The 24163-nt window shown below is 51.4% G+C and overlaps 2 protein-coding genes across 6 annotated transcripts in view; one reads left to right on the top strand and one right to left on the bottom strand.

Annotated features, from left to right (window-relative positions):
• MRTFA (myocardin related transcription factor A) overlaps positions 1–15455 on the top strand; it is an 82278-nt gene extending 66823 nt beyond the window's left edge. The window contains exons 5-16 of the mRNA XM_058023279.1: positions 360–415; positions 1989–2064; positions 2731–2892; positions 4320–4495; positions 4956–5111; positions 5613–5863; positions 6208–6379; positions 6520–7614; positions 8706–8843; positions 10599–10772; positions 11154–11214; positions 11650–15455. Of these exons, the coding sequence (XP_057879262.1) occupies positions 360–415; positions 1989–2064; positions 2731–2892; positions 4320–4495; positions 4956–5111; positions 5613–5863; positions 6208–6379; positions 6520–7614; positions 8706–8843; positions 10599–10772; positions 11154–11214; positions 11650–12149 (3017 nt within the window). The 3' untranslated portion in view covers positions 12150–15455. The remainder of the gene's footprint in view (positions 1–359; positions 416–1988; positions 2065–2730; positions 2893–4319; positions 4496–4955; positions 5112–5612; positions 5864–6207; positions 6380–6519; positions 7615–8705; positions 8844–10598; positions 10773–11153; positions 11215–11649) is intronic.
• Positions 15456–16253: 798 nt separating this feature from the next.
• The window catches only part of SGSM3 (small G protein signaling modulator 3), a 29768-nt gene continuing 21858 nt past the window's right edge, over positions 16254–24163 (bottom strand). For 4 of the 5 annotated variants that reach the window (XM_058021871.1, XM_058021870.1, XM_058021869.1 and 1 more), the window contains 11 exons: positions 23353–23480; positions 22896–23051; positions 22326–22380; positions 21900–21949; positions 20555–20707; positions 20389–20459; positions 20036–20084; positions 19743–19828; positions 19264–19386; positions 17826–17886; positions 16254–17414 (listed from right to left, as the gene is read on the bottom strand). In XM_058021871.1, coding sequence (XP_057877854.1) covers positions 17331–17414; positions 17826–17886; positions 19264–19386; positions 19743–19828; positions 20036–20084; positions 20389–20459; positions 20555–20707; positions 21900–21949; positions 22326–22380; positions 22896–23051; positions 23353–23480 — 1016 coding nt within the window. In that variant the 3' untranslated portion in view covers positions 16254–17330. The remainder of the gene's footprint in view (positions 17415–17825; positions 17887–19263; positions 19387–19742; positions 19829–20035; positions 20085–20388; positions 20460–20554; positions 20708–21899; positions 21950–22325; positions 22381–22895; positions 23052–23352; positions 23481–24163) is intronic. The other variant, XM_058021873.1, reaches the window with a different exon arrangement.

Below are 24163 nucleotides of genomic sequence, written 5' to 3'. Positions count from 1 at the left end.
TCCTGGGTATCCTCCTCTCTATTGAAGCTTGTTGAGGCTTTTTTGGGGGGCTGTTTCTGAATCCCATTCTTGGACTCAGCTTTGGGAACAGTGATTAGTTTGATTAGGAGTGTACTTGTAGACACTTGTTAGACACTCCAATGACCCACAAAAATTTCAGCTCAGTTCCTGTGTCCCTGTGCTGTCAGATGGAGAATGGCACTTTCCATTGCTTTGTACCAGCTGGAGATGTGCCTCAGTGTTGGAAGATGCAGGAGGCAGTTGCTGTGGTGTGTTTAACTTGGTTGGCCTGAAGGGTTGTGCAGTGAGAGAACTTCCATCATTCTAATTCGTTCTCTAAATGCTTTTCCTCTCCACAGCTCTGAAAAGTCCAGCTGCATTTCATGAACAAAGAAAGAGTTTGGAGCGTGCCAGGGTAAGATGCAATATAATCTTTAGTGTTTTGGGAAAGTCAGGAATTGTATGTCTTGTGTTTTGGGCATCCTGTAGCTGTTAATGAGATGCAGAAGGGAAGTGTTCATGTTCTGGATGTCATACAGCCTTCTGGAGTCAGAGGTGTATTAGATGGGGTGTTCTGCAGCTTGCATGTGGTGCTGGTTAACCCTCAGTGAACAAGTTATGCCTAAAGCCCATTGAAAATGGTGCCTGGATTTTCCCTAGAGTCATCTTTCTGGAAGTGGCTGACACTCTTCTTTCCCACTGTCCAGGCACTTGAACATTTTTATTTTTATGGTGTTTGTTTTGCCCTTAAATGCTATTAAATGCTCTTATCACGTGGAGCTCAGTTCCACCTTTGAGGAAAGTTTCTCTGTTACCTGCACATGCAATTTTTACCTAGGAGACCAGAAAAATTGAAAATTGAATAGAGAGGATGCCCCCAAAATCTTGACACTGAAATCACAAACTTCTGGCTCTACAGAAGGAGGAAGCCAGCCATCATACTTCATGTGCCACCTTTTCTAACTGGGGAGTTTCTTGGTAATTTCTGTTCCTCAAAAGGCCTCTGGGGATATTTTTTTCTGATTAGCCTACAGTGGAATGAAACTTGTTATGACTAAGATTTGTTTTAAAAGTGAAAGCAACATAAGTAAAAAAAAAAAAAGAGCTGTGATTAAGAACTGTAAGGGAAGCCATTTAAACTGTGGAAGGATTGCAACAGGGGATTTTGCCTTAAGACCAGTCACCAAAGGTCTTTTGCTTATTTCTCTTTTTTTTCCTAAAACCTTACTAAGTTAATATTTTTATGTGGGCAGCTGAGCAACCATGGTGCAGTTTTCTGACTGACTTTAATACTTATTTTCTCTGAAGGCCCATCCTGATGTCCAGTACTTGCCAGTCTATTACCTGCTGCTTCCAGATTCCCACTGCTCAGCAGTGTAAAGAGTAACATGTTCAGCCTGTCAGGGTCATCTCTGTCCATTGCTCCATAGCGCTTTCTGCTGCTAAAAGCAGGTCTGGAAGTGAAATAAGCCTTGTCACAGCATTTAGATTCTGCTCCCCAAGGGACTGCATGGGGTCTTTGGCTCAACAAATAACATATCTTTAATCAAATTAAAAAGTATGCCCAAACCACATGTCAGCCCTGAATGCCAGCAGTACATGAAAGTATATTCTGTGGACAGTGGATCCAGTGCATTTATCTCTCACATAAAAAGAAATCTCATGGATGTTTCCCTGAGACAAGTTAGTGGTGGTGCATACAACAGGAAAAGAGGACTTCTGCTCCTGAGGAAGTGCTTCCCAGTTTCTGTTCTGTGGGGCAGCGTTGCACAATTGGCTGAGGTAATTATAATAGAAGGTCATCTTTAGAGTAAGCTCATTTTCTGGGTGCCCTGGGACAGGAGATGGGTCCCTTCTCCGGTTTGTGCTTATTTAGATGTCAGTAACAGCTAAAGATGGTTGTTTGTTTTCATTGTGCTGCTCAAGAGTCCCTCACTCCTGTGTCCAGTCAGCTGAAGGGGGTTCTTGTTTCTCTGTTTTTGCTGCAGACAGAGGACTATCTGAAACGCAAAATCCGCTCCCGGCCCGAGAGATCAGAGCTGGTTAGGATGCACATTCTGGAAGGTATGGCAAGTGCTGAACCTGAAAACATCAACAATAAACTTTATTGTAACTACCTTTTTAACAGCTTTCTGCTTTGCCTCTGACCTCCAAAGCTTCCTCCCACTTGGGAATGGGCAGAAGATCATGCCTGGTGCATGATTCCTTGAGAGGGATTCAACTCTGCTTGCTCAGAATTATTCTCAGAAAAATCTGTTGTGTGAATTCAAGTTGTGCAGTTTTGTATAGGTGAGCAACAATGAAATAGAATGACCATGGATTGCTTTTCTGCTAAGAGAAGACACTGTAAAACGTCCAAGAGGGATTGAGGCAGATTTGATCTGATTAATAACAAACCTCAGTTTCAGAGAGGGAGTGCTATGCTGCTGCTGAGCACCAAGCTTGGGGCACAACTAGGGGGAAAGGTTGAATGAGAATTGGGTGACATCAGTTTGAGAACAGTGAATTTGTCAAAAGGGCTGCTGTAGTTATCTTTACAACCTAAATATACATAACATCTGTAATATCTTTGTAGTGCATAGTTACCTGTTGTTATCTATCAACTATTTTTCTGTACAGTTACCCACTGTTATCTACAGTTGCCTTTCTGAATAGAATTTAAATACTGCTGAAGGGCATGGGTTGACCATTGTTGGATTGATGCTATTTTATTTACTTTGCCCCAAACAGAGACCTCAGCTGAACCCTCCTTGCAGGCTAAGCAGCTGAAGCTGAAGAGAGCCAGACTGGCAGATGACCTCAATGAGAAGATAGCACAGAGGCCAGGGCCCATGGAGCTGGTGGAGAAGAACATCTTGCCTGTAGAGTCGAGCCTGAAGGAAGCTATTATTGGTAAGGTCAGAGGAGGATCTTTGTGGAGGGCATTTCCCAGATATGCTGTGATTACCTATCAATTCACCTGCATGTCTAAGAGAGTGTAACCCCATGGCTGGTCTCATTTTCCTGGCCCTGAATCACAGGCTTTCAGCCCAAGGATTCAGAAAAGATCTCCCTCTGGCCCAGATAATGCTATGGAGACATTAAATTATAAAGAATGTGGACATTCCAGAACAATATGAAAGCAGTTGTATACCATAAAGACTTGAAAGGCTGTTGAAGATTGTATTCCGTAGATTGTCTCCTTAAAATCCCTCTCTCAGTATAACATGTCAACAATGTTGGTCAGGGAGAACCCACTGACTTAGATCAGGAGGGGAGACAGAATGTAAACAGGTGTGATGAAACAAAAGATGTCTGTGAACTCAAAAACTTCAGAGGATTCGAGCCCTTTAAAAATAAACCAGAACAGATGTAAATCATGCCAGTGCCATTCCAAGGGCTGAGAGGAATGCTGAGGAATAGCCTTCCCACTGCCTGAGCAGTGCTCTTTCCTGTCTCCCCAGACTGAGCAGTCTGTGTGCCTGTGGTTATTCATCCCCTCAAACACGCACAGCTACTGTAAAGACAAATGGGACACAACTGTGAGCAAGATGGAATACTTTCCATAAAAAAGGAAAAGGACAGTGTTGTGAGAGAGCCTGGCTTCACCATTGAACAAGAAGTAGTTGAGGAAGGGTGAACTTGTGAACTGAAGCATAGGAGATGTGGCTTCCTTCTGACAGAGCAAAGTACAGCTCTGAATTCCTCTTGATTTTAGGTGAGGTCAAATGACAGTGTTCCCCTGCTTAGCAGGATTAATTTGAGAAAATGTAGCTCAAAAAAACTTTAGTATATTACAAGTGTGCACTCATTTGAATTTATCTACTGGGCACGTAGATGGACTGAAATGCTAATAGCAGCCAGGGCCATCACTTAAACCATAGCCCTTATTGCTTGTAAGACTAGAGGACAGTTTGGGATTCTGTCTTCCAAGACAGAAGAATCCAAGAGATTCTACCTCCTAACATACAGGATGAACACCAAAAAAGCCATTATTCAATCTTATACTGTCCAGTCTTCTTCTTTGGGACCAGATGATAATGAAATAAGCTATGCCACTGAGCTGGGTTTGGGCAGACCTGAAATCTCTTCTTACACTCACTGATCTTGCCAGGGTTGGAAGCCAGGGAAATGGTTCACCCCAGTCCACATCACTTTATTGTACTGATAGTGAATGTAAACACTTAAACCTGATCCAGTTTGGACTCTGTTCTCTCATTTTTAGCTGGTGCTTTAAGCACAGCTCTCCGTGCCATCATTGTCATTGTGAAACACCTAGTGTCAAGCCGAGTAATTTCTTATTCCACTTTATAGACCACAATTGATGTTTGTGTTTTCAGTTGGACAGGTGAACTACCCAAAGGTTGCAGACAACTCCTCCTTTGATGAGGACAGCAGTGATGCCCTTTCCCCAGAACAGCCAGCCAGCCATGAGTCCCAAGGCTCTGTGCCATCGCCGATGGACTCCCGGATTTGTGAGCCTCTCCCTAGCACCACTGGCACATCACTAGCTCAGGTGAGAATGTGCAGGCCTCCTGCAGTGCCCTGGAGATTCATGCTGATTTGTGGCAGAGGAGCCCAGAAAGTGAGAGTGAGGCTTCCCTTAGAGATACAGTCTGTGAGATTTCACAAGGGGTCTTGGCTCCGTGTGGTCTCAGTTACGTCCTCCTCTGGTTGTTCACAAACCCTCATGGTGGTGCCTTGTGAGGAACTGGGCAGCCATTGCTTGGTGATACAGCCCATGTGCAACTGATCCCAGCAGGAAATGCTGGTAGGAGATACAGCTGTTGGATTTTGATTCCTTTTCTGCCCTAAGAAGTTGTACTGCTTCTCAGGGACAACTAAAGCAGTGCATTAAAGGCATCCGATTAAAAATTTGAAGGCCATGCTGCTTCCTAAGTGAACACTTCCTGCACCCTGTTAAAGTATTTCCCTCCTTTTGTGTGTATTCATTATGCTTTTTTCTGTCCCTGCAGGGTTCATCCCAGTTGCAGATTAGTGCAGACTCCAGTGAAACTCTTTTCCTACCTGAGCAGCCACCTCCACCACTGCCACCTCCACCTCTTCTGCCCCCTAGTCTTACCAATGGAGTGGCTCTTACTGCTGCCAAGCCCCCACCAACACTCATTAAGGTACTATTTTGGCTGATGTCTTTATTGTTGTAGTCTGAAGGAAGATAAGAAGGTTACTTTTAAGCAGGTTTGGAGTTGGAAGTATTAGATTAACAGATGCAAAGGAAGGAAACATTTCTCACTAGTGTCTTCCTCCGACACTAATTGTAACATATTTAATGGGGTTTTCTGTTCCATGGTGTATTCACCTTCTATAAAACGGATGCTGAATGCAAAATGTTTTGAAACGATCAGTGTTATCTGTAATTAGAGTCAATGAGTCTGCACTGGATGAGCAAATGATCTGATGTGCTGGGAAAGGTGACCTGCATTATGGTGCAGCATAAGCTGCTGCCAGTCCATGTCTGTAATGTCTCATTTAGAGAAGCATGGAAAGACCCTGAGGTGAACAAACTAGAAAACTTCAAAATTAAAATCCCAGTGTGTGTTCTGGTTTACATGGAGTATTACATTATATCAGTGTTTCCTTTCTGACTTGCTTCCTCCTTTTTTTCTAAATAGCAAAGCCAGCCCAAGTCTGCTAGTGAGAAGTCTCAACGCAGTAAAAAAGCCAAGGAGTTGAAGCCGAAAGTCAAGAAGCTAAAGTATCATCAGTATATCCCCCCGGACCAAAAGCAGGACAAGGGAGCTCCTCCCATGGATTCATCCTATGCCAAAATACTGCAGCAACAGCAGCTCTTTCTCCAGCTTCAGATCCTCAACCAGCAGCAGCAGCACTACAACTATCAGACCATCCTGCCAGCCCCACCTAAGTATGGGTCTGCAGGGGCAGGTCACTTAGCAGCACTTTTAGCAGAGACCTGGTGTTCTGCGTGTGAGGGGTGGCCTCTGGGTGTGACAGTGTGACACATTCAGCCTTGTAGGTTCCAGAGGGCCTCAAAAAGAGCTGGTGCAAGATGAATTGAACAAAAGCAGCTGAAGTGAGTCAGTTGGCACAACAAGGAGCATGGATATAGTTGAGAGCATTGGTGTGCTTCAGAGTCTAGGGCAGCACTAGTGACCCAGATGTTTCTGAATGTGTATGTTTGTGGACACTGAGGGCCTCTGGTGTCTTTCTGCCGTGGTTTTGATGTCTGTGTTCTTTCTTTTCCTGCAGGCCTCCAGGAGAGCAGCAGAGTGGTGCCAGTGCCCCTGCCGTACGCAATCTCTCTGCCACAGTCAGCAGCACACCTTCAGTATCTTCTGGTTCAGGTGGGCTGAGTAGACAAAACAGTAACGCTGCAGTGGGCAAGCCTGGCCCTCTCCCTGCCAACCTGGATGAGATGAAGGTAAATGTCCTGTGAAGCTGAACAGACCCTTTCTGCCATTGTCAGTGGGCAGTACTGAACGATGTTGCTGCTGCTATCTAACTGATAGTTGTTCAGTTAGGAATTCTCTTAATATTGCCCTCTTTCCCCCCCCTTACCAGGTAGCAGAGCTGAAGCAGGAGCTAAAGCTGAGGGCCTTGCCTGTCTCGGGCACAAAGACGGACCTGATTGAGCGTCTCCGAGCTTACCAAGAGCAGAACAGTGCAGGCGGCCAAACAACCCCCACTCCCAAGCCCAGCACAGCAGCCGTCCTCCCTAAAGCTGCTGAGGTGGTGGTGGCCTTCCCAACTGCCAGGCTGAGCACAGGCCCAGCCCTGGTCACCACTGGCATTGCACCAGCAGAAGTAGTTGTGGCCACAGTTACTGGTGGCGGCGTGATGAAGTTTGGGAGCACAGGCTCAACTCCTCCTGTTTCTCCAACTCCTTCCGAGCGCTCGCAAATGAGTACGGGGGATGAAAACTCGGGCACTGGAGATACCTTTGGAGAGATGGTGACTTCACCTCTGACCCAGCTCACCTTGCAGACATCTCCAGTGCAGTTCTTGGTGAAGGAAGAAAGCTCCAAGTCCGCTTCCTGCAGCATAAATGTGGCACCCAAGTCAGAGTGGTGTGGTGCTGGTAACAGCAGAGATGCAGAAGTTAGGGACAAAGACCAGATGCTGCAGGAGAAGGACAAGCAGATTGAGGAACTCACCCGCATGCTGAAACAGAAGCAGCAGCTGGTGGAGATGCTTAGGCTGCAGCTGGAGCAGGAGAAGCGCTCCCAGCAGTCCCAGCCAGCCCCAGCAGCCGCGGGAGAAGGAACAGCCCTCGCCTCCAAGCCAGGAGCGTTTGGCGCCCAGGTCAAGAGTGAAAACGGTTTCCTGAGTTGCCAGTGTGCGAAGCAATCCAGTGGCCAAACAGAGCAGTTCAGCCCCGCACCAAGCGCTAGCCAAATGGACACTTCCAAGCCAAGCGCAGTGCCAAAGAAAGCCGTGCTGGTGAAGCAGGAGGAGGCGGAGCCGCCGTGCCAGTCCCACAGCCCGCAGCTTATCCTTGGCCAGCAAGGGAGCGCCCTCGTCAAGGGCACCCCTCCCCCCACCCTCATCACTGACTCCACAGGGACCCACATTGTCCTCACCGTGACCAAGCAGAGCGCCGAGAGGCAGGGCCTCTCTCCCCACGGGATGGCAGGGAGCAGCTGCCCACCCCTGCAGGTAGGCAGGGGTCAGATCCCATCTGAGGTTGGGTTCCTCTCTCCTCGTCCCACTCAGGTCACCATAGGATGGCCTCAGGAGTGGAAATTCAGTAAATACTGAAAGGGCTGAGTTGCTCACTGCAGTGGTTGGTAGATCATGGCTTTGTAAAACAGAGCAGTGTAAGCAGATCTTTGGCAAAAAGACTGGAATTTGACGATGATGAGCTGTGTACGGCAATGCACGATTTGCTCTGTGCATCACAGGCTGTTAAGCATTCTTCCAAACACATGGTTCTCCCTTTTGTCAGGCAGGACCTTGGGCTTGGACTATAAGGGTTTGTTGCCACAGTTCACTGTTTTTTAACAACTATGCCTGTGGTAGTAAAATGAGCAGAGTGTATTTCACCTCTTGTCCTTAACTGTAGAGATCGTAGTTGGAGTGATAGATGGGTCATCTTATCTACCAAGAGGTGAAATCAGACCCTGGGAGCAGACTGTTTGCTTTTTGGCTGCTCTTTGTTTTAATGCATGTCAGTATTTCAGTGTTAACAGAGTCTTTCATCAGAGATGATTTACGAATCCCCTGCTGGCATGAGCTCAGCACTTAACAGAAGTGTTCGAGTGTTCCTTCCAGGAAGGGATAAATATGCCCAAGTTTGATGGCATAAGTCAAACCTCAGCACCTTCCATGACATCAAGGATAATTTTCATTCTCTGCTGATACATTTCTTGCACTTTCTGCAGAGCAAGTGGCAGTGTCTGCCATTAGTGACAGGCACGGAGCAGGCTACGTTTGCTGCATAGCAGGTGAGATGTCGGCAGCGAGAATCTCACCTGAGCTCCACCACTGCTCCACAAGGGCACAGCTCCTGTCAGGTCTGGCAGTCCTTGAGGCGTGTCATGGGTCGCCCAGGGATTTAGGCTGGTACTACCTCCTCCCTTAGGACTCTCAGTTGCATCTGGTCTGATTTCTCTGCTCAGGGAAAGAGAAGGATGGAATTTAATAAAGAGTGGGGAAAAAACAAACTTATAAATCCTGTAAGAAGCCTAAGCCCTGTGTCAGTGTCATGTCTGGGGAATAACCTGTTATGGATACCCTTTTCTTTCCAGAGCGTACAATCATCACCCGCTAAAACTTCCAGCCAACTGCCGTGTCAGGTACCTGCAGACACCCCTCAGCAGCCCACACAACAGCAGCAGCAGCAGCAGCAGCAGCAGCAGCTGCCCAGAGGACCAAACCAATCTAAGGTAGCTCACTGCCTGCTCCCTTTTCTCCCTTGGTTTTCTTTGCCTGCTGCCAGCGTTTGTAGCCACAGGCAGTGGGTGCAAATGTACCACATTCCAGTGGGTGTTGTCTGTGGAGTAAAAACAGCGAGGGGCTGGAGTGGGCAGCCTTGATTCACAGGAGTGTTCCAGATTCTTGAAGGACTGCTGCTGAACAGAAGAGGTGGCTGCTGCATGGAGAGAGGGTGGTGTGGACGGTGTGGCTGCTGCTGTGAGCTCGGAGGGGTAGAAAGGCTGTGACCTTTTAGTCTCTGCTACTGCTGAGCATGCTGTCATTTCCATTCTCCTGCCCTGAGCATGCCAGTTAATCACCACTTTGTGAAGTGCTATACTGCTTCAGGAAAGAGAGCACCTCTGCCTTTAACCCTCTCCAGGTGCTGGCTGTAAAGAGGCTATGCTGTACATCTCAACCCTTTCTAGCCTGCTTAGCTGTCTCTAAACTGTAATTAAGATAAGGTACAGAAAGATGATTTAAGAGTTTTTAAGAGCTTGGAGGATCATTTCTGAGTCAGTTCCTGGAAAGGGTATGAAGACAAAAGTGATTTCTAGCATATTTAGAGTGAGAAATGTACTTTGCAAAGGGTCAGTGCCTTGGTTTGCTTTGAGACCTTGGAGAAAGTGGAGAAGGTAAATAAAGGCACCTTTTTCCTTGGAGTTCCTTAGCCTTTGTGCTGCAGAGGTGTCTGTACTGACTTTTCCAATCCTTTTGCCTCCCTGTGGGGTCAGAAGCCAGGTCACAGGGCAGCTGGCCTACACCAAGTTGTCTTTCTCAGCACCTCCAAACCTGCAGCTTTTCTTCCCCAACGGTTTCCACAAGCAGTTGCTGAGAATTGGTACTTCTGGTAAAACCAGCCCACCCAGTGTGTCAAAACAGGTGCCCTCCCAGCACATCCCATGGCCTGTGCCATGGTTTCCAGCCCTTCTCAGGAAGAGTGGACCCCAGCAGAGCTGCTCTGGGGTCGCTCCTCTGCCTGTGGGTCACAGAACAGATGAGCAGCTTTCCAGGGAAAACAGGATAGGCAAAGACATCAATATGTACATGTGTTGGAAGTGGCATTCAGCTGCTGCCCAGGCTTTGCTGCTCTGGGGGAGCAAGTTTCTGTGTGGGTCACGCAGAGCTGCTGTAGAGAGAAAGGCCTGATCCTCCTTCCTATGGGCAGTTATGTGCTGATTCATCTGGTAAAGCTGAGTCATGAGCACCACTTCCTGCAACACTTGGGGTTTCCTTTGGAGCTCTGGTACTGCTGAGGGCTCTGGTGCTCTCCACCCACCAGCAGGCTGTGAAACTTGCTGCTAAGTGAAGCTGGCTTGTGCCTCCAAAGCAGGCACTGTAGAGGGAGGTGGGTAGGCCCTGGATATATTGCACAGAGTAGGCTGAGCACACAAGGGAAATGCCCTTTCCCTCCAAAGTGCTGCAGGAATCCCCTGCTTGGAGAGATGAGGCTCTCCCCGTCCAGGAGAAGTGAGGAGGTGGTTTGTGGTGTGGCCGCTTTAGCATTGGAAAAATCAACTAAAGATTTCCAGCTGTGAGTCGAGGGGAAATTTGTCTTCTTCCCCTGCAGTCAGGGGAGGCAGGCTGCTGTGGGCAGAGCAGTGCAGACTGCTGTGCAGTGCTCCCAGGGAGAGGTGATGGTCTCTCAAAGCAGCTGTGAGACAGGAGTTAATGTAGACTTTTCCCTGATTTGCATTCATTCCCTCTTCTGCCTTCATTCTAAACAGTCCTCATCACAGCCTGGCTCTCCTGCTGCGCCTTCCCCCTCCCAGATGGACCTGGAGCAGCAGCAGCACACGCCGCTTTTTGGAACTCCTCCACCTCTTCCTGTTCCCTCGGTCCCAGTGAAAGAGCCACCACCAGGCTATGAAGAGGCCATGAAACAACAGCCAAAGGCCCAGGTGAGAGCTGTTGCTCTCCCTGGTTTCCTTGGAGAGCAGAGGAAAGGTTGCCATTGTGAATTTACTTAGTTTCTTGATGTGAGCCAGTGGTAGGGTATGGAGACACAACTGCACCTTTCTCATTGAACTTCCTCTGGAAGGTTTGGGCTCAACCCAGGTAAAAAATCCCAAGCCATTCACTGCTGTTGCTGACCATGCTTTCCAAGCCAGTTACAGCCTGGGTTACAGAGGTTACATGGTGCCATGTCATGGTGTGCTCACTCTTGCTAAAAAACAGCCCCATCCCTGGGGCAAGGGAGGAGAGCCAGCAGCCAAGTATGTTGCTGGAGGTGGAAGTTCCCCTGGTGAATAGGAAGCTAATCCTGCACTTGCTCTCCCCAGGAGAACGGCTGTTCCAGCCAGCAGATGGACGACCTGTTTGATATCCTCATTGAAAGTGGAGGTGAGGAGACAAAGCCAGCATTTCCCACCATCTCTGGGTCTGAGTCTGGGGATTGCAGAGCACCAAGGGGAGAGTCTCTTACAGCCTCGCTCTTCTCCAGTGTCCCTTGCAGGGCCTTTAGCACTGGCAGCAGTCATTAAGGCACTGAGGGAGATGTCAGTCAGGCCTTAATACGATTCTGTGATTCTTGATAGCTCTGCTGCATCAGAGTCAGGCACATCACTTCTGAGATACTGGACAGAGATGGGATTTTGGGGAGGTGGGCTGAAAACTCCCCATAGTGAGGCAAGCACAGGCACAGGGATGTTTCCTCATCCCAGCTGGTGGTCAGTGACAGCTTAGTCTGGGGGGTGTCTGTAGCCCTGCTGGGTGGGAGGGATCCTTCTGGTGTTCAGCCAGACTTTTCCTTACCTGGGCTGTTTGTTCCCTCTCCAGAGATTTCTGCTGACTTCAAGGATCAGTCGTCCCCAGCTGGGAAAGAGGCGCCCGTGGCCCCGGCGTGTTCCCCAGCGCCCAGCAGCCAGCACTCGTCGGAGCTGCCGGTGCCGGTGTCCCTGGGGCAGCCGGTGCTGCCGGGCCGCCTGGAGGACTTCCTGGAGAGCAGCACGGGCCTCCCGCTGCTGACGGCGGGCCACGACGGGCCGGAGCCCCTGTCCCTCATCGATGACCTCCACAGTGAGATGCTGAGCAGCTCGGCCATCCTGGACCACCCGCCTTCACCCATGGACACCTCGGAATTGCACTTTGCTCACGAGCCGTCTGGGGGCATAGCCCTGGATCTGGCTGAGGCTAACTTGGACAGCATGGACTGGCTGGAGCTGCCAGGGGGTTCTGTCATGAGCCTGGCTCCCCTGAGCACCACGGCTCCCAGCCTCTTTTCCACAGACTTTCTTGATGGACATGATCTGCAGCTGCACTGGGATTCTTGCTTGTAATTCTGTGAGCAGAGACTGAAGGGAACGGGAGTGGGAGGGCACAGGCATGCAGAGGGAAGAGGCCAGTCAACCAAAAAAAAAGAAAAAGAAAGAGCTCCTAGTATTTGTACTCCTCCCCTAACAGTGTCCTTCCTGCGTGAAGCCAGCAGTGGGCCGGGCCAGGACAGGGAGATCGGCTGCTGGGGTGGGAGGGGAAGGGGGCAGGAGGAGCTGTGGAGCTGGTGGCCTCCTGCCCGCTCCACACAGCTTGGCCCAGCTGGGGTGAGAGCAGAGCCAGCAGCCCCTGTTCCTCCAGGCAGGAGCAATGGCAGCACATTGTTCCCTCACGCGGGACAGAGCATGACTGGGCCTGAGCTGTTTCCAGAAGCAGCGCTCTGCGCCTTCCTGGGATTGGCAGATAGAGGGGGTTGTACTGCCCCAGCACGGTTGGTCTTAACGGTTGTGGAAATGGATTCTACCTCTGGAGCAGGACACAAAGGCAGGAGGGCTGGCTGGGGCCCAGAGCAGCTGCCCTCTGCACCACCTGCCATCTCTCAGGGGAGGGTCTGATCTGCCGCAGGGCTGGGAGGAGCTGGGCAGAACAGGCACCTTCTCTAAATGTAGCCAAAGGGAACCAGGGCTCCCCACCAACCTGCTAATGTCTAAGCTGGTTTCCCAAATATTGCTGAGCTTGGCAGAGGCCTGCCCGCTAGCTTCACTCACTTTGGGCTGCAAAACAGGTTTTTAAGGTGCTAAAATCAGGTCCTTATATGTTAAAATTGCTGTCAGGCACAGCCCATTGCCCCCATCTCCCACAGCACTCGTGACAGCCCAGGTGAGCAGGGCACTCAGCCTGGGCAGGGACCCGGGCAGTCAGCCTGGCGTGTCCTGGGCAGTGGGTGAGGGGCACAGCTGGCAATCAGTAACATATCATTGGGGGCCATGTGCAATCTGTCTTTGCCTTCACTGTGTTGGTGCCTCACTGTAACACGTGCCCCAGTGGAAAGCAGCAGCTGGGAATGGATGTTGGACCCCATAGGCAAGGAAGGGGAAGTGGGACTGCAAGAGTGGTGTTGAGTGGCACAGCACAGGTCCTGGCTCAGTGACTGTGAGGGCCCCTTGCTGGGGAGGAGCCTGAAAGCAAGTATTGGGCAGCTGACCTCTGCTCCTCCCTCCCTCCAAAGTAAATGGCTGCTTACTTTGAGCTGGTGCCCTGTGTCCCTGTGGGGCCCCAGGCTGGTGCCTTGGGACAACTGCAGGCTGAGGACTGGGTGTACAAGCCCCCAGGACCTCAGAGCCACGACAATGCTATTCCTTGGGCAGGGCTCTGTGGTGGAGCACCAGGCCTGTGGCTCACCCTTATGCTGTTACTTTAGAATTCCTGTGTCAGTAACTCACACTGAACAGGTGGGACGTGGCTTACGTGGATGTGGCCACCTCGCCACAAGGCTGTCCCTGCTTTGGCCCTGAGCTGGGTCCAGGGTGCTCGTGCTGAGTGAGGTGGGGGAAGCTGTGGCTTCTGAAGTCATCCAGACTGAGGTACTGACCTGCTCAGGCAATGGAAGGATGAACTGCCATCCTTCCCAGTATCTCCTTGAGGATGCTGTTCCCACCTTTCCCCCACGGTGGGCAGAGCTTCCTGCTGGGGAGCGGTAGCTGTGAGCCCCATGCTTCTTCCATGCAACTTTGGTACCTGGTCCTCTTCCCAGGGAGAGGCTGTGCCACAGGGGTGCTGGTACCTCTGCTCCATGGTGAGGCAGGTAAATGCCAACCCTGCACAATGTGCTCTCCCTCAGCCACTGAACTGGCAGCTGGGTGGGGTCATGCCTGTTTGCAGCTGGGAGATACTCCAGCTTTCCTGAGCCCTTTGCTTGTTAACTGCATGGGGAGCCACTTTCCTAATCATTAGCAGGGGGAGCCTGCTGACAGCTTCCTTTCTTTCCCCTCCTCTCTCCTCTGGCCCTGAGCTGTAAGCAAGTTGGATCCTCTTATCTGCCTCCCTCAGTGTCCGGATTGGGGAGGACACCACTCCCCCCCTCCCCCACAGGCTTTCTATTCCTCAAACTACAGTGTCACACCCTAAAAATCAGAATAAAAGAGTCTGGTGAGCACCCCCTTTATCCTCCTGAGCCCTCCCTGAATTCTTCCCTGGCACAGCCCAGGTGCTCACTGGGACCAGTGAGTACTTAGCAATCACCTTAAGGAGCTTTCACCTGCTCTGCCCAGCTTTGGGGGCAGGAGGCAAGGAGTTTCTAAGGAGGAAAGTATGGGGGGAGTGGGAGGATCTCCGAGATGCTAGGGGCAAAATGTGAGGCTGCCTGTTTGTCAGACTCAAGCAAAATCAGGTTCTTCAGCCCATAGTTGCAGTAGCCCCCACAAAAACCAGCTGTGTGATTTCTTTGGTACAAATAATTACAATTCTACAGCTATTAAATAAAGAAGGAAATTATCAATAAAGTGCAATGAGTTCCTAGAGGAAGGTGGGAGACTCCAGCTGCAGTCCTGGCCTGACCCAGCCCTGGTTCCTTGCCCTGAGCCAGGCACTCCAGTGATTGGCAGAGAGATGCCAATGCCTGATAGCAGTGTAGCCCTTCCCAGAGATTGCTGGTGGAAGGCTGAGCTCCCTATCACTTTCACCCATCCACCATCAGGTGTGAAACTGTAGGAATTTAATGACCCTGACTTTGCCCAACATACTTGCATTGGCTGAAGAGCTTCAAGGAGCCCAGAGGATGCAGAACCATGAGCCTCATGTCCTGAGGAGCCCGGCTGACCTGTGGGAGCCCCTCTGCACAAGGGGCTTCTGCCAGGAGAGTGAGTGCTAACCCCATGCCTGTGGGCAGAGGGGAAGGTGGTGCCTCAGCCCTGAAAATGTTACTCTTTTCCCCAAGCAGTGCCCAGAGCAGGCTTGCCCAGTTCTCTGCTTTCTTACTATTATTTCTTTGAATAATAGTTCAATAGTTCTTTGTTGGAAGAGGTATTCCCCTGGACATACATTTTTGCACCCATTGGGAAAAACAAAGTCTGATGTTCTGCCTCTACCTTGAATGTAATCCTGAATCTTTCTGCTGTAACCACTACTTGTTTGTAATGTGTATTTGACTAGCACGCACTCTCCCTTCCACTATGCAGCCACTGGCGAGGGGCGATCAGCACCATCACAGTCGGATGGTGCTGGGGCATCGGATCCACAGCGAGTATTCAACTGGAAAAGGATAAAAGTGACAAGTTAATGGGGGAGAGAATGGATCTTTAAATTGAATTATTTTTTCAGTTACAAATATTTGAAGAAAAAAAAAATCCATTTTATTAAAAAAATTCCAAACAGCCATGTTCTCAAAAACTTCTCTGCTGTGCTGGTGGGAGGGCTTGGGGCCATTCTGCCTTTTTCAGCTAAGGGTGGGTGATCCCTCTGTGTCTTCTCAAACTTGAAAAAAGCAGCTTCAGTGGTGGTGGCTCATCCTTCTCAGTTGCAGGGAGATTCCCTCAGTGTATGGAAATTACCTACCCTGCAACCAGAGGCAGGTTTTACCAGGGACTGCTAATTTGTCTCCCCCAGCCCAGCAGGCTGGTCTGGACTGCAGGTGGTGGTGAGGTGACACTGCCTCTTCTGCAGCCACATTCCAAAGGAATTACCTTCACTGAGGACACTCACTTTCAAATCAGAATATATGCTGCAACTTCCACCCTCCCACAAGCTTGGACTTCTAAGCACAGTTCTCCCAAGGGCCTGTGCCCTGTTACGTCCCACGTTGCAGCTCAGCCTACACCTGCTTTGTCCAGAGACGCTTCTGGTAGAGACAACACTGCTGTCCCCACCACCCAGCCCTGCTTTCTGCTAGCCCCTCTGCCTTTCCTAAGGGTCCTCCCTCTGCAGTGTCCCTGCAACCCGTGGTTTCCGCTTTTCTGAGGCCGTGCTGGTGGCACAGAGGTGAGGCAGGGCTGCCACTGCTGGCAGCACAACTGGCTCTGCCCTGGCTGCTGCCTGACCTTGTGGGCTGCTCCAATGCAGGGAGCTCCCTCAGGAGCCAGCACAGAAATGGGATCACCACTGTCAAATGGCAGAAAGGAAAAAATAAACCAAGTCCTGACCCTGTCAAAAAAAACCCACAAAGCCCAGCACTCTCCCAAGATGCAGTTTTATTTACAAACCCACCAAATAAAGTAAGAATCTAGTGTCATCCCATCAGTAGTTTGTGCTCACAGACAAGCGCTTTCAGTAGAAAGTCACAGACTCCATATCCAGAGCCACCACCACAAAGCAGCAATTCTCCACTCCTGACCCACGTCCCCAGTGCCATCGCAGGGCGAGGAGGACGAGTAGGTCTCCCTGAGCCAGCTCCAACCTAAACCTTGTCCTGAGCTACAACGGTGCCAAAATATACATGTTCCTGGAGGAAATTTACAGCTTTTTGGTTAACAGTAAAAATCATCTAAAACGACAGCACGAAACACTCTTGTTTGGAGGAGAGGTGGTTTTTGTCTGCTCCCAGAGTAGACAATGACCATCCCCTAAGGCTGTTACAGTGGTAACAGGCTGGTAAATTTGGGCAACTCCTGTCAACACCCCACACCAGTGCCAGGGAGGTGGGATGAAACTGATGCCAGTTCCCCCTTCTTAGCTCCAAGTCAAAGGAACTCGGCTGTGTCCCCCAGCAGAGGGGAACCCTTGGCTGCCATGGGGAGGGGTTGTGCTCTCCCTGCTGCTGTACAGCAGTGAGTCTCTCACAGCCCAATTCCACATGGCACCAGCTCTCATGGATCAAAGCCACCCCAAAAGGGCCATCTCTCTCCCACCGCTCCAGCCACAGACACGCTCACATCCCCGCACTGCTGGCCCATGGGGCAGGGCACAATGGCTCCAGCCAGGCTGCTCCCCTGGGCACTGGGGGGGAGGCAGGGCTGAGGAAAGCAGGAGATAGGGGTGGCAGAGATGTGGAAAGCTGGAAGGGGGCACTTGGTTTTAGTAGCCAGAACACACTTGTCCCTTTGCAGCATCACCCTCAACCATCAGCCCCCTCGGGTCTGCAGCTCAGCCTCCTGGCACAGCTCCATCTGTCCCAGGAGGTTTGGCAGCCCCCGGGGGGATTTTGTCACAGATACAAGTGGGTGGGGTGGGGAAGGGCAGGGCGTGAGACATGAGGGGGTGGAAGAGATGAGTGTGGCCATCGAGAAGGTCCCCAGGATGGGGCGGGGTGGGGGTCACCCATCTATGTCCCAGCTGAAGAGATGGTGCTTCACAAGCATGTCCTGCACCCCTTCCTTCAGTGGCTTCTTCTCCTTCTCCTGCAGGATGACACAGAGACCCAGGTCAGTGCACCACACCCAGAAAAGGACAGCAAAGGAGAGGTTGTGTCTGCGGGCAGAGCCTGAGCATAGCGAGGCTCTGGCATCCAGAGCAGCTTCCTGCACTTCCCACCTTTGCACAGCTGGCACAGGGAGAGGCCTTTGGTTTGGAGAGCATCAGGGAAAGGGAGCCTGACACTTCCCTCTGCCCCAGCTGGGCAGGGCAGGCAGCTCCCTCTGCCACCACTGCCCCACAGCTCCTGCTGCAGCTGCTGGAAAGCAGCCCCATCCACAGCCTCTGGAGCTGGCTCCAGAGGAGGCAGATGAGGAGCTGAAGCACAAAGCTGGGAGAGGGAGGCAGTAAGTGAAGCCCCTGGCTGAGTGAAAGAATGAGATATGCCACCTACTCACCTCCCTCTTTATTGGCAGCTCCCAGTCCTGAGAGAGGCTGAAAGCAAATTTGCCGAGGACTCTGCAACAAAACCAGAAGAGTGTGATGTTAAAACAGACCCCCCAGACCACACTCAAAGCCTTTGCCCACAGCTGCTGCCCCAGGCACACAAATACACTGTCTCCCAGCTTGTCCTGGCATGCCACTAAGCTTACAAGGGTGAAATTCCTTGTTTGATGGTGTTGAAAAGACAGCAGCAGTCACTCATTCCCTCTTTGCTGGGCTTCTCATCCTCCCAGGCCAGGCTGGAAGAAGGAGCCTGAAGATGTGACTCAAGTGCAGCCCCTACAGAGCCTGTGCAGCAGCACAGGGAGGCAGGGGCAGCCCCAGCTCTGGGGGACTGCAGACATGCCTGGCTGGGGGCTGCACAACTGCAGCTGGCAATGGCAGATGGCAGCTTCCTCTCCAGAAAGCAGAGCCCTTCCTGCAGCACCTCAGAGCTCTGCAGCCCCCTCCCTCTCCCTGGAGCAAGAGAAGTGTCCTGCAGCAGCAGTGCTCAGAGGGGCTGGCACAGGGCGCTCCCTTGCTGGCTGGGAGAAGCAGGAGGTAAGACATGAACCAGTCCCACTCGGTCCTTTGGCGGTGCCCAACTGGCACTGTCCCCATGCTGTGGGACACGGCAGCCCAGAGGTGGCAGGAACCCCCTCCCATTCAGCAGCAGGCTGAGGACACCCTGAAGGGTGCACACACAGGGCTGCTCTGGCTACAGATGCTCCCACTGGGGCCTGAGGCAAGTGGGTGGTGCACACAAAAGGCAGCTTCCACTGAAGGACAGCAAGAACCAGGCTGGAGCAGTGGTGACAGCAGGGGATTTGCCTTCCAGCTCCCTGGGACTTCACCTGGCTTTGCAGAGTGCAGGAGGGCCAGGAGCATTGATGCCCAGAGCCCCAGAGATGTGTGGCCTGGGCTCCAAGTGACTGCCTTGTGCAAGCTCAGGCATTAAAGTTGCTTTCAGCCCTCTCACCTAACCAGGGAGTCAGTGGGTGACTGGCTCCTTCCCAGCCAATGACTGTCCAACTGTCTCCCTAGGATATTTCCTAGGGACTTGGAGTGCCTGGCAAAGGACATGGAGAGCAGTGGGGTTGAAAAGGCAGACTCTCCATCAGAGTAGGTGTACAGCAGGAGGCGGCAAAGGCTGCCTGCTTGTCACAACAGGACCCCAGGAGCCACACTCTGCTCTTGGATCAGGCAGGCACAGTGCCTCACAAAGAACTGCCCAGAGATTCCCTGCTGCCTCAGCACACAGCAGGAAATCTCTATGGCTGGGATGTCTGGGCAGCCCATGCTGCAACTCACTGGAGAGGGCCCAAACCCAGCTGTAGTGAGGGCCACCTCCTGCACAGGAGGGGGAAATCTATTCCAGACACTGGCAGGGGGACATGCCATGGGGACACTCACCTCAGCTCACATTTGATCTGCACCCAGCCAGGGCTGCGCAGGAATGACCAGGGATGGAACCACTTCTCCACAGTCTGCAGGCTTGAGCACAGCACCTCCAGCCACAAGTGCAGCACCTGCTCGCTGCAACAATGGGGTATAGGCTTGTTACTCAGCTGCAGCCAGGGAAAGAAACCCCATCCCTCTGGGCTAGTCTGTTTTGAGCCCTAGCCTAGCCTCCCATCCCCAGCCCTGTGGGAACAGGATAACCCCATAAACTCATGTGAGCCACCCCATACAACAGGATCTCCTTCTTCCAGCAAGGAATCAGGCCAGCACAACACACAAGGAACAAGTCTCTCCCAGTGGCTGCAGTGAGAGGGGGGAAAAAACGATGCTGTGGCCTAAGACTGAAACCACTGCTGTTCTCAAGCCCACTCTGTCCCTTCCCAAGCTCTTTGCAGCCAAAATGCTGAGGGCACCAGGACCAGATGACTCACTTGAGTCCAACACAGATCAGAGAACGAAGCTTCACATCCATCTGTGCATGTGCAGCATCGTGTGTCATGTTCACAGCCTGAACCGCCTACGGGGAGGGAAGGTGTGGTTACTGCTGGGCAGCCACTTCAGCAACACAGCCAAATGCTGCCCACCCCCACCAGTGCCCCCTGCTACCACCAGAGGGGCTAAGAGAAGGTCTGGGAGACTCTGGAGCATCTCCCTCCAACAGTCTCCACAGGAAACATCCCCAAAGTAGGAGCTGGGCTCTGGCTGGGCTTAGGGCAGCACTCACCCGGTAAAGCAGCTCCTCTGGAGTGAGGACTTTGCCATCTTCATCAAGCCTGTAAAGATCACAGCAGAGACCCAGCTAGCTCCAGTCACCCTGAGCAGGCCTTTCCTGCTTCATACCCCAACAGCTCTCATGCTGCTGCTGAGCCCAGGGGTGCCCCGCAGCCATGAGAGCCAGATACAGACCCAGAATCAAACACAGGGGCCCAGGGGAGAGGACAAGAGCCACTGCCAGCCCAGGTCAGCACAGGCACAGCCTGCTGACACCACACCCACAGGAGAATGGGGCAGACCACAAGCCTTGCCAAGGTGCAGAGCAGCATCAGTTTGATGAGCATGGAGGAGCAGGGCACAGACCTGTAAGTCTTGCAGAGCACAAGGCGAGAATACACGGAGTCAAAGTCCCGTTCCACTTCCCGGCTTGCAGCCTGGAGGGGCAGAGGGACACTCAGCACACCTGCCCTAAACCCACCACCTCAGCCCACTGGCAGCACTGCCCCACGAAAGAACTGGGACATCTCACCTCTTCAATGAACAGCCAAGGGTGGCAGGCACCCCCCAGCAGAGATGGCTTCTTCAATCCATGTTCAAATATGGACTTCAAGGCTGGACAGAGTGTGCCTCGCACTAAGTCTGTCACTCCCTCTGTGACAGAGTCATCTCCAGCGATGGAGTACTGAGGAACAGGGAGAGCCAGCTCTCAGGGGGCAGAGCATGGAGGTGATCCACTCACACCTCTGCACAGACCAATTCCACACCCAGGTGCCTGCCAGAACCCCCTCCCAGAACCCCCTCCCCACCTCTACCTGTCATGCTCTTGCATAAGGCCCCATGTCCTGTGCTACTGCAGGGGATCTCCTGAGACTTTTGTGTTCAGGTGGTGCCCAGGAGACCCCACAAGTGACCCCAGCACCAGCCCGGCAGCGTTCAGCGCCCCGGAATGTGATGGTGTGATGCTGACTGAGCTAAGGTGTGGAGAGGGACTTGCACTGAGGTCTCTGGGACTCCGTAGGCTGCTCAAAGTCAAGACAAACAGAACCAAATCGGAATTTCCAGGTCAGGGGGAACACCACTTTGAGGTGTCACCCTGACAGTCTCCTAACACCCCCATAAGTGAGATGCTTTCTGTTTCCACAGTTAGGAACAGAAACCCTCAGCAGTGTGGGACATTTCTGTGCACAGAGAGGTGATCTGCATCTAAGGAGCCCTGAGAGAGGGGGAAGGAAGTGATAGGTCAATACTGACATCTCTCTGGGGGCTTGGGTCAGCCTTTCAGCTCTTCCTCACTCCCCAAATGCTGAGAAGAGAGAGAACCAGGCCTTCTCCACTTCCCCTGAAAACTGCTGAGGTCAACAGCTGCTGATGTTTATCTCATGCACACTACCTGAATCTTGAGGACATATTGAAGTATCTGCTATAGATAAGTGCCATCCTATCACTGCCAGCTGTAAGAGGAACTAAGACAGATTGTCCCCTTGGGCACAACTGCTTGGGAAGAATTTACTGTCATGGTCACAAAGCATGAGCAGGATCCATAGGTACAGCCTCAAAGGAGTAAAAAAACACAGGCAGCTGGGAGCAGACAGAAACACTGCCCTGCTTCCTCATCTCTAGGGTCCTTGCAAGCCCAGGCATCTCACACAGGTGCCTTGGCAGCCCTCTGGGGCCCTCACTCTCCACTTGGAATTTGGGTAAACAGGTTTAGGAAGATAAGCTGCCTGATCACATCACAAAGCACTCAGAGGCCAGAGAAAGGAAACAGACTGAAAGAGGGAAATCTATGGCTCTTTTCAACTGTGGTTTTTTAGTTATGACATAACCCTTTTTTTAACTGTAAAGTTTTTTGTAATTGTGGGGTTTTTAAGTACCTCTTTACTCCGCTCATCCAAGATCTCCACAAATTTTGCAGGAAACCAACCTACAAAGAGTGAACAAAGAGATGAGCCTGACAAAGATACTGAGAAATCCTTACACAAAGCCCAGTGGGAGCTGAGAAAAAAATCAGAGTTCATAGGGCCTACCACCAAAGAAGGAAGCAAGCTGCCTCAAAAATCACAATAACTAAGGCAGTTTCACAAGAAAGCCACTTGCAGGACACTGCCCACATGCAGCAGTGGTGACACGCACCCAACCACCCCAAGTGACCAGGTCACTGCTGCATGACTGCTCTCATACGTTCCCTTTGCCCCTGGCAGATACTCTGGGGACCTGGTGGAGCCTTTGGTGCTGTTGTAGATGAATGGCTGCTCTGCATCTGGCCCCAGTCTCCCCAGTGCAACCCATCCTGTTCTCACCTCTCAGTCCATTCAGCTCTCCCACCCAACAGTGCTCATCCTTCTGGGAAATGATCTGAAAAAGAGGGAGTGGAAAATAGCAGTTTAAGAGGCCGCAGTGGCAGGAGGGGTACAGCTGTCTGACTGTGTGTCCACAATGAGGAACTGCTTTGTTCTCAACTGCTTTGCCAGTGTTCTCTTCTCACATAGCCCAGGGCCTTTAAGGGCACAAAGCTACTGCAAACATCCTCTTCTCCCCAGTTTTAGATGGGATGCTCACAGTTAAATACAAATGGATGCTTTTACAATTTGGTGTGCAGTGTTAAACTGGGACTTGGGTTGGACCAAATCCACCTTTTGCACAGCGGTACAGCAGCCAGGAAAGGGACTTTGTGGTGGCAGCCAGAATGACCCACAGGACAACACTCACAGGAACACACTGCCTCATTCCCAGGCAGGCCCTAGGAGCACCAGATGCCTCTCCTGGGCTCCTAACTGGGCTCTGAGCTCATCTCCTCCCTCCTTTCCCTGCAGGAGAGGTAGCAGAGCATCCCAAACAAGCAGGCTGTGCCTGTGCCCAGGCTGACACACCGTGATGATGTCGTTCTTGCGGAAGCCCAGCTCGTCGTCGTCGTGGCGCTCAAAATCCAGCAGTGCCTTGGCTCGGCGGCGCCGGTTGCGCGAACACGCCACGTAGTTCTCGTGGTCCCGCTGGTGGCTCTCCATGCTGTAGTCTGGGGTCAGATCCTAGCAGGCACACACAGGAGAGCAGAGAGGAATCAAAGCCCACAGGTGACTCCCAACTGTCTGCCAAAGCTTGCCTGCCCCTGTTCCCAGACCTTTTCCAGCTCCTAGACAGCAGACAACCTCTCAGCACAGCCTTCCACCACAAATGGATTAAGCAAGCCTCACCCTCCAGCCATTACACCTGGCATGTTCTTTCTCAAGCCCACATTTCAAGAGCATTTGAACAGCCCTGTCGTGTGTTGAACACTCAAAACCCACGCCTGGAGCACACAGCTGTGCAGATCCAGCTGTTTCCACTCACAATGATGCAGTTCTTGGGATCCACACACTGGAAGTGCCGTGCCACCTGCAGAATGGCCTCACGCAGGTCAGCCACCAGCTCTGTCTGCTTGATGTTCTTGGCTTTCAGTGCCTCCAGATCATCATCCCCTGGTGGAGCCCATGCAGCCAGAGGGAAGACAAGGGAAGTAAAGCAAGTACATGGTATTAATTTTTCTGTTTCTGTTAGAAATTCCTGGTTCTGAAGAAACCAAAAAAGCCTCACATCAGCAGTACCTAAACTAAGGCAGGCACTTACACCCAATCTATTCAATAATGTGAATACCAATAGTACATACCAATTTGACTGCATCAAATTTTAAGGAGATGATACTTCAAACTGCATATGGAACTGGAATATGACATCTTTGATTTGGGAAATTCAGCATAACAAGGTACTACTTTAGAGAAGTGCCTATAATATACAGTCAGCTGAAAGGTGGGACACAAGACTGGGGAACTTGCAATAATTCCCTTCAACTGAAATTCTCTTGAATCTGAATCAGGTTTTGGTTGAATAACTTCTGATATTTGTATAACTCACAGGCTGAGAGCATATTCTCCACTGAGTCTTGGAAAAGATCTGAAAAACCAAGACAGCCCACTTTCCTGGGCCAGTCATGAAGTCAGAGCCACAAGAGACCTCAAACTCCTTTAAGAGCCAGATTTCAAATGTTTGGGCTGTACAGAAATGGTCATGAGCCCAAAGTAAAAGTTACCAAAGCATCTTTTAACTATCACTAATCCCCCTAGGAGTTTTGACAGCCTATGTCTATTACCTTATGCAGAAAGAT

The sequence above is a fragment of the Melospiza georgiana genome, chromosome 4 (genome assembly GCF_028018845.1).
Source record: "Melospiza georgiana isolate bMelGeo1 chromosome 4, bMelGeo1.pri, whole genome shotgun sequence".
Lineage (NCBI taxonomy): Eukaryota > Metazoa > Chordata > Aves > Passeriformes > Passerellidae > Melospiza > Melospiza georgiana.
The sequence above is the reverse complement of the archived record's forward strand: the minus strand, read 5'-3'. Positions and strand labels throughout refer to the sequence as shown.